The sequence below is a fragment of the Mus caroli genome, chromosome 2 (assembly GCF_900094665.2).
Source record: "Mus caroli chromosome 2, CAROLI_EIJ_v1.1, whole genome shotgun sequence".
NCBI classification, from domain to species: Eukaryota; Metazoa; Chordata; class Mammalia; order Rodentia; family Muridae; genus Mus; species Mus caroli.
The window spans coordinates 81,363,678-81,373,634 of NC_034571.1; the positions used below are offsets into that span (position 1 = coordinate 81,363,678).

The 9,957-nt window shown below is 38.4% G+C and overlaps 1 protein-coding gene across 2 annotated transcripts in view; it reads right to left on the reverse strand.

The window, feature by feature from the left end:
- Window positions 1–8,564: 8,564 nt before the first annotated feature.
- The window catches only part of LOC110290241 (olfactory receptor 1052-like), an 8,740-nt gene continuing 7,347 nt past the window's right edge, over window positions 8,565–9,957 (reverse strand). The window contains exon 2 of one of the 2 annotated variants that reach the window (XM_021156742.1): window positions 8,565–9,478. In XM_021156742.1, the coding sequence (XP_021012401.1) occupies window positions 8,565–9,478 (914 nt within the window). Of the gene's footprint in view, window positions 9,489–9,957 lie in introns of those variants that run through there. The other variant, XM_021156740.1, reaches the window with a different exon arrangement.

Genomic DNA, 9,957 nt, shown 5'->3' on the forward strand with positions numbered 1-9,957 from the left:
AGCAGTATGGAAGTGTAAGCTGAATAAACCCTTTCCTCCCCAACTTGCTTCTTGGTCATGATGTTTGTGCAGGAATAGAAACCCTGACTAAGACAGTAAGAGTTCCACTAATATATTTTATACTATTTGTGATTATTGTGAAGGGTGTTGTTTCACTTATTTCTTTCTCGACCTGTTTATCATTTGTGTAAAGGAAGGTTACTGATTTGAGTTAGTTTTTATATCCTACCACTTTGCTGAAGTAATTGATAAGCTGTAGGAGTCCTTTGGTGGAATTTGGGGGATTGCTTATGTGTACTATTACATCATTGTGATATCAGCTATTAAAAAGAATGATATCATGGATTTTGCTGACAGTGGATGGAACTAGAAATTATCATCCTGATTGAGGTTCCCCAGATCCAAAAGGACATGCATGGTATGTACACACTAAGTGGATATTAGCAAAATTACAGAATACCTAGGATACAACCCACAGACCATAAGAAGTTTAACAAACTGAGATACCGAAGTGAGGATGATTCAATTCCACTTAGAGGGGGGAAGGAAATAATCATGGGAAGCACAAGGAGGGGGCAGCCTGGGTGGGAGAAGGGAGGAGGTGGGAAAAGGGGGAACAGAATCATGTTTGGGCTGGGAGCTTGAGGTGACAGAAGAGAAGCCCAGAGGGCCAAGAGAATGAATGGGAATATGCAACATGGGGGAGGGGGTAGGTGGGTATACTCTCTAGAAAGTACCAGATCAGGGAGGCAAGAGACTCTCCTTAGAGAGTTTCTCAATGGGGATGACCTTAGCCAAAATGCCCAACATTGGAGAAATTGATCTTGAAGAGTCCAGCTTCAGTAGATAGGGGGCCTCAATCAGAAGGACAGGGTTACTAACACACAGTTAAAATTTTTCACCCAGAACTGTCTCTGCCTAAAATAACTGCAGGGACAAAATGGAGAAAAGACTGAGGAAAGGCCAATGACCAGCCCAATTTGGAATCTATCTCATGGGAGGGCACCAAGACCTGACACTATTACAGATGCTATGATGTGCTTACAAATGGGAGCCTGGAATGGTTGTCTTCTGAGAGGCCCTAACAGCAGCTGGCTGAGGCAGAACTCCTACTCAACCACTGAACTGAATTCCTATGGTTGAATTAGGGGAAGGATTGAAGAAGCTGAAGGGAAGAGTGACCCCAAAGGAAGCCTAGCAATCTCAACTATCCCAGACCCCAGGGAGCTCCCAAAGATTGAGCTACCAACCAAGAGCATGCAAGGACTAGATTGAGACACCTGACACAAATATAGCAGAGTTTGCCTGGTCAGGCCTCAGTGAGAGAAGGAGTGTTTAATCCTGGAGAGACTTGAAGCCCCAGGGAAAGGAGAAACCTCATGTCGGGGGATTACCCTCTTCGAGGAAAGAGGGAAGAGTGGATGAGGAACTGTGGGAGGGGTAACGGAGAAGCAGGGGCAATGACTGGAATGGAAATAAATGAAATAATAAAAAAGAAAAGAAAGAAAATGTCTAAGGAATGGGAACTGGAGAGTTGGCTCTGCAATTAAGAGCACTAGTTGCATTTTAAAAGATACTGTGTTCAGTTCTCACTTAGCCTCTCATAACCATGAATAATGGGATCTGATGTCTTCTTCTGACCTTCAGGCATTCATGCAGCCCTTAAATCCATTATTAAGTAAATGAAAGAATGAATAAATAAGTAAATAAATGTCTAAGGATCATTTCAGTGGTTGGCTCAGTAAGGAAAATGTTTTTCTTGCTAGTATGAGAAATTGAGTTCTCAAGTCACTGAACATATATTTAAAAAAGAAAGTTGCCAGAAAATATGGAATGCATTTAAATCCTAGCCTTTGGGAGGCAGAGACCAATAAATTAGGAGAGTCATTGACCATAACTGTGTTAAAATAGTCAGGGCCTGCTGTGACAGGATAGCTGAGTTCTAGTGGAGAGATATTTGATATTGGTTGAATTTTTATGCTGTCCTCTTGTATGGGAAATGATTATAGATCTAGGTGCTGGCTTCTGGTTTTGATGTGTTTTTTAGGTGTTTTATTATAAGGTTTCTGTTTCCACTCTCGATTTTCACAAGGTGTCCTTCCTATGTGTTGCCAGTTTTCCTAGCATACTCAACTAACATGCTCATAGGGAGTGCCTGCTGGTGTTAGAGACTTGGATACTGGGCTGTTTTGGGAGAAGGAATGTTGAAGTTGAAGGTCTTGTGATCCATTTGAGAAGGGTTCAAGTGGGAAAAGGATACAACATCAGGTTTCCTTCTACAGATACTGTGTGGCAGATATCAGGAACAGTAGGAGGGGCATTGTTAGACCTAGTGAGGAAACCCCAACCCAATTCCCGATTCGGCGTGCACCCAAAAAATCACGAAGGACCATCTCTTGATGTAATTACATGAGGACGTTTAATTATGGAGCTCCGGAATGACATGCATCCCACACAGGAGATAAAGAATGTTGGCCACGAAGCTCAAAAGCTAGGGGTTGTTATGGGTTAAGGGGCTTAGGGGTGTGGAATTCAGCATAGCAACACACTATTGGCTTATTCAAACATCAGCAGAAAAATTACATGTACGTGCAGGGTGTCAGAGTTCTGTGAGTTGTTGACTCAGTTCAGATAGCCCTGTTATGTCTTCACATTCTCCTTTATCTTATGGTCAAGATGTTCCCAGGAATGTTTTAACTATGGGGCATACCCAGATTTGTTTTTCTCTTTCTCAGCCCCAGGCAGCCTCTAGGCTCACAAACAACCAGCAATTTCTGAGTACTTTATTGAAATTTCATCTTTCTTTCAGCATGATATCACCTGTAGCTTCCTTGTTGTCTTGGGAGTAAAAGCCCTTGGGCTAACAGGCAGTGCCTGCTGCTATTGTGAACTGCAACAAAGCCAGAAATTAAGGGAAGAATAATAGAATGGTAAAATCTGTGGTATCCACATGAGATGAGATCAGAGAGACAGAAAAGCTATCATAGGTGTTCTGCTCCAGAGGTAGGGGTGAGAATGGAAGATTGGATCTAGGGGAAAACAGGAAGAATAGAAGGTCTTACAGGCAACCTACCTGCTTTTATGTCAGGCATGGCCTACAGAGGTGAAGGGTCTCTGCTGGAGTTGGGACTTACTTCAAATAATGAGGGAATGAAAAATAGGAAGGAATGGTCTGTGGGATACACAGAAATTGTGGATGGAGCACTTTAGCTGGTGCTCTGCTTCAGAAATAGCATCCAGATTGAGTAGTTACATTTGGAAGGGAAGAATGAATGGTGAAAGACTTTAGTTAGCTTACCTCTTTACCTGTTCTATTCAGCTAGTATGTTCCCAGTGAATATCTCCTGGTCAATCATCAATTGAATTGAATTGAATCCATCAATATTTGTGTGGCTAATGTAACATAAAGTGGTAAATTTAAAATACTACATGTGTTCATGAAAGTTAAGTGTTCAGACAGAGAAGGAAGAAATACACAGGTCTATGGAATTTGGGAGTTATATGGATCAGAAGGAACATTTCCAGGTTTCTCAACTTAGAAAGTACATAAATCAAAAGAAACAATATGAAAAAAAAAAACTCAGTAACTAACCTGAAGTTGACTTCTGGTGTTGGTGGCTAGGATAATGGAATGTATTGGTAGGAGAAATTTTAGAGAAATTATTGTGGTCTGTTGCGGATGGGGTCAGGGAGAAATGGGATACTACAGCAGGTTTCTTGTTACAAAACTATGTTAAGAATTGAGAGAGTTGGATAGCAAGATCACTAGAAAAGTTGGGTATACGCATTGACCTTCAAATGAGAACTATATAACTTAAAATTTTCTTTGGCGGGAGTGCACAGTTAAAAATTCTTGGACTTCTAAAATGTTGAAATTTGAAGACTTGTAATATGACTAACCCTTGTCAATTTGACAGAAAGCAACCACTGTTAAGCCTTAACCTTTCCTCATCCCGTGATTTCATGGTAAAATTACAATAGAAACACAGATAACCTTAAAAGGGTCACAGTATTTCCCTGGTGACTAAGGACATTGAACATTTCTTTAAGTGCTTCTCAGTCATTTGAGATTCCTCTGTTGAGAATTCTTGTCTTAACTCTCTACCATTTTTATAAAGGGGGCAAATTATTTTAATTAAAATTCTTACACATACAAGAAACAAAATGTAGAGCAAGACAGTATCTACCTGGGGAACAGAAGAATTCATTGGAATATAAAAGGTTTCAAACTTAATAAAATCATTACCAAAACTCACCACTGTTCTTGATGATCAGGACCTCTGTACACGATTTTTAAAATTTGGTTATTTGAATTGTTGGTATCTAAGTTCTTGAGTTCTTAATAAATTTTTTTTGTATTATCCTTCTGTCAGTTATAGGGTTTGTGAAGATACTTTCCTAGTCTGTAGGCTGATGTTGTATCTTATTGACTATGTCCTTTGTCTTATCAAAGCTTCTCAGTTTTATGAGGTCCCAATTATCAATTGTTGATCTTAGAGACTGAGCTATTGGTGTTCTGTACAGGAAGTTATCTCCTGTATTAATGGGTTCAAGTTTCACTATATTATATTTAATGTACCACAGGGACAATTGCTCAACTGTATTCAAATCATTTTTATTTGTAATCGTCAGAAACTGGAAACAACTATATATACACTATAATTTATTATATATTAATATTATATTAATATATTAATAATATAACATATTTATTATATTATATATTAATATGTTATATAATTAATATATATGTTAATTATACATACACAATACAACGAAGTAGTATTCAGCTATTAAAAAGAAAGACATCATGAATTTTGCAGGCAAACAGATGGATCTTAAGAATATCATCGTGAGTGATGTAACTCTTCGTCTTTGTGGCTGTCAAGAAAACGGGGTGAAAGAGTCATACACACACAATATACAGTTGATGAATGAAGCAAGTGTCCACTGAGCAAGCTCCAACAACTTCACATATACACATGCATACATAAATATATATGTACATGCATACATACATACATGCATACACACATTTACACATTGGGTCTATGAAACAAAGCTCATATAACTATATACATACACATGCATATACTTTTGATGCATGGAGCAAAGTTCCAATGATTTTATTTTTCTCTCAGAGTGAGTATATCTCAGAAATATCTTTGAAGGACTACAAAATACTCTATGATTACATTATAATTTTCTTCTAGTGAATGATTACAATGAGTATACATAAGAAAACAATATCTTATCCAACACAGTCACATTATCAAAGGTTTTATGTATTATGGATAAAATAATATTGTTCCTAGGAACCCACATACATTTTTAATTAAGCAGCTTGTCATAGATTAACGAAGTAGAAACAATCAAAGTATTTTTCTCATCTAGGTTTTCTTATTGGCAGTCTCTAATGTGTGGTTACAAGGTGTCTTAGTCAGGGTTTCTATTCCTGCACAAACATCATGACCAAGAAGCAAGTTGGGGAGGAAAGGGTTTATTCAGCTTACATAGTCCACATTGCTGTTAATCACCAAGGATGTCAGGGCTGGAACTCAAGCAGCTCTGAAAGCAGGAGCTGAAGCAGAAGCCATGGAGAGAGGTTCTTTACTGGCTTGCTTCCCCTGGCTTGCTCAGCCTGCTCTCTTATAGAACCCAAGACTACCAGCCCAGAGATGGTCCCACCCACAAGAGGCCTTTCCCCCTTGATCACTAATTGAGAAAATGCCTTACAGTTGTATCTCATGGAGGCATTTCCTCAACTGAAGCTCCTTTCTCTGTGATAACTCCAGCTGTGTCAAGTTGACACAAAACTAGCCAGTACACAAGGAAAGGATCAATTATTTCATTATTTATCTTTAAAAGTTATTTCTACTTTAAAACTTTAGGATGCACATCTATACAGTAACAGGTTTATTATTATTATTAAATCAAATTATGGGGCTGACTGCAATAATCAGTGCAAGAGAATAATCATCATCTTGATCAGAAGTCCAGCTTTAGCAGGAGTCATGTCAGACAGTGGTCGACTGGTTGCCATCGTTCTTTTCCTCTGACATTAAAAACAACCCTCACTTAAGAATCAAAGTATGTCTTTATGAAATCTAAATTGTTGAATTAGATTTTGTACATCAAACCCACTCTAACTTCTCTAACAATCTACATCTCCAAATTCTTTCTAAGGATGGCAGTTGAATTATTAATCTGCTTCAGCTGCAATGCTTGAAAAAGTCCAATAACTAATATTGTAGGTGCAATAAAATTTCCCAATGAGGGGTTGAAAGATCATTTAGAGTTGTCATTCAACATATTGATTAGGGGTGATGCAAGTACAACATACAGAGCAAAACACAAGTGCATAATATCCTCAGGACATACAGCGTTTCCTAGGAACACCCATTCTGATTGTGCTAAGCAGTGTGTGGTATTTTATAAGTTTTAAAGCTCTTTTAAGTGGGATTGAAGTATCTGCACTTGGGCCTTCCTTATTGTTAAGCTTCATATAATCTGTGAGTTGTATCATAGTTATGTTGAACTTCTTGGCTACTATCCAATTATCAGTGAGGACATACTATGTATGTCCTTTTGAGTCTGTGTTATTTCACTCAGAGACCATATCCAATAGTTAGAGATGGCCATGATTTGAGACATGGGGTCACACAACCATCTTCAAAATTCTTGACCCAGAATTGTCCTGTCTAAAGAAAATTCAGGGACAAAAATGGAGCAGAAACTGAAGGAAAGGCCATCCAGTGACTGGCCCAACTTGGGATCCATTCTACGTGCAGGCAACAAACCTCTACACTACTATTGATGCCATGTTGTGCTTGCAGACAGGAGCCTAGAGAGGCTTTGCCAGCGGCTGACTGAGACTGTACAGATACAACCAACCGTTGGACTAAGGTTGCGACCCTTATGGAAGAGTTAGGGGAAGGACTGAGGAGCTGCAGGGGACTGAAACCCCAAAGGAAGAACAACAGTATCACTAACCCAGGCCCCTCAGAGCTCTCAGAGTCTAAGCTACCAACCAAAGAGTTGGTTGGCCATGAGCTGGTTCATGATCCCTGCTATAGATATAGCAGAGGACAGCCTTCTCTGGCTTCAGTGGGAAAGGATGCACTTAATCCTGTAGAAACTTGAAAACTTGATGCCACACTGAAGGGGGATACTAGTGGGGTGTGTGGGTGAATGGGAAAGCACCCTCTCTAAGTCAAATGGGAATGGAGATGGGGTGGCCAGGAACTCCCATCTGATTCAGGGGGAAGCTCCTCTATAGATAGCTGATCAAGGCACTAACTTATGAGTATAATGGATGTTTTCAAGAGTATATTTTTATTGCTATATCATTTAAGTAGAAAAACAGTATTTGGTTTTACCCTTTACTTGGCCTATATCTCAGGATCTTGTTTAGTAGTCATTATCAGATATTAATGACATCTTTACTTTAAAGCAACATACAACAACAAACTGCTATATTGTGTTAAACTCGAAATATTCTTTTTCTTTCCTTCTGCTAGGAAGAAATTTTACTTCCATATGCTAGATAAATTTGTATATCACAGCATTTGAAACAATGCACCAATTTCAAAAAAGTTATTTATGTAAAACTATAAAGACTGAACTTTATATTTATGCAGACATTTAGCACACTATTAAATTTATAAACAAACTGACAGACAATAATTTCAACTTTATATAGACATGAGAGAGAGGATCCATAAAAGTCATGCCATTAGAAATTTGTAAGATTTTTTTTCTGAGATATAATATTTAATAAAATTTACTCAAATATATTTGCTTTAAAATTGTATCTAATTCTTATAGGTGATTGATAAATTTTATCAATGTAAGTTTGATTATATAATTGCTCTAGCTAAAACTTTGAGTACTAAATTGAATACATAGGGAGAGAGTGGGCAGCCTTGTCTTGTCCCTGATTTTAGTGGAATTGCTTCAGGTTTTTCTCCATTTAAAATGCTGTTGGTTATTCGTTTGCTGGTGCTTTCATTAAATTTAGGTGTGTGCCTTGAATTCCTGATCTCTCCAAGACTTTTAACATGAAGGGGAATTCTATTTTGTCAAAGGCTTTTTTAGCATCTAATGAGATGACCATGTGATATTTTCCTTTGAGTTTGTTTATATAGTAGATTATGTTGACAGATTTCTGTATATTAAACCATCTCTGCATCCCTGGGATGAAGTCTACTTGCTCATGGTAAGTGATCTTTTTGGTTTGACTTAATTAGGTTTGCAAATTCCCTTGTAAACACAAGTCAAATCCCCAACACAGAAGGAACAGTACCTAATTCATTCTATGAAGCCATGGTTACTCTGATACCTAAAAAACCACAAAGACCCAACAAAGAAAGAATTTCAGACCAATTTCACTTATGAATATAGAAGCAAAAATACTCAATAACAGTCTCATAAACCAAATCCCAAAACATATCAAAAAGATCATTTATAACAATCAAGTAGACTTCATGCCAGGGATTCAGAGGCAATTCAATAAACATCAAGTTTTCAAAGCTAGAGAAATGACAGGTTCAAGAGGTGTTACTCTACCTACAAATCAACTTCTTTGCTGCCTCCTTCACATCCTTGTTCCGCAGGCTGTAAATCAGAGGATTCAACATAGGGATGACCAAGGTGTAAAACACAGCAGAGACTTTTTCCTGTTCCATGGAGTACTGAGAGCTGGGCTGGATATAGCTAAATGCGCCAGAACCATAAAATAATGTCACAGCTGTCAGGTGTGAGGCACAAGTGGAGAAGGCTTTACGCCTCCCCTCAGTTGAGCGGATTTTCAGAATGGCAATGATAATGTGGATATAGGACACCATGACAATGATGAAAGTGAAAATAGCAATCACTCCAGAGAAGACCAAAAGCAGAATCTCATTGATGTGTGCATCAGAACATGAAAGCTTCAAAAGAGGAGGAACATCACAGAAGAAGTGATTCACAACGTTGGGACCACAGAATTCCAATCTCAGTAGACTTATTGTGTGAGTCAGGGAATTAATGATGCCACACAAGTAACATGCAAGAACCATGCTAATACAGATGCTTAATGTCATAATAACTGTATACATTAAGGGGTTTGCAATTGCCACATAGCGATCATAAGCCATCATAGACAGGAGGATGGCTTCTGTGGTTGCATACACCATAAAAAAGAAACTTTGCAGAACACAGGAAAGGAGTCTACTAGACTTGTGTTCTGATAGGATATTGATGAGCATCTTAGGAGCAATGACATTAGAGTAGCAGATGTCACAGAAAGAGAGGTTACTAAGAAAGAAGTACATTGGGGTATGAAGGTGGGCATTCAACCAGATCAAGAAGATCATTCCCCAGTTACCCACAAAAATGATTAAATAAATTATGCTGAAAAGCAAAAAGAGAGGAATCTGCCAATCGGGATTTTCTGTTAAGCCAAGGAGTATGAATTCCTTCACAACTGTATGATTCCCTGGGTCCATGCTTTCAGTAGTCTACAGTTCCTTGTTACAAAATATTTTCATGAGACGTATAAAAGTCAAATACCTAAACATATTTCTTCCAGAATCTTAGAGCCATCATTGTGTGACACACAAAGAGATAACACTGTAGTAGTTGAAAAAAAAAAAAAAGGAATGTCAGCAATATCCCATATGTGTGATATAAAATCTATATGGTGAGACTGACCTCCATATCCATATACATCACCTCAAATATTTTCTCACCTTTTGCCTAGATGTCTGACACATTTGACCAATGCCATCTAATACAGGAACCTAGCCAGGTCAAATGTATAGAACAATATTTTCATCTGCTGTTTTAAGAATGATTATCACAGCCGGGAGTGGTGGCACATGCCTTTAATCCCAGCACTCAGGAGGCAGAGGCAGGCAGATTTCTGAGTTCGAGGCCAGCCTGGTCTACAAAGTGAGTTCCAGTACAGCCAGGGCT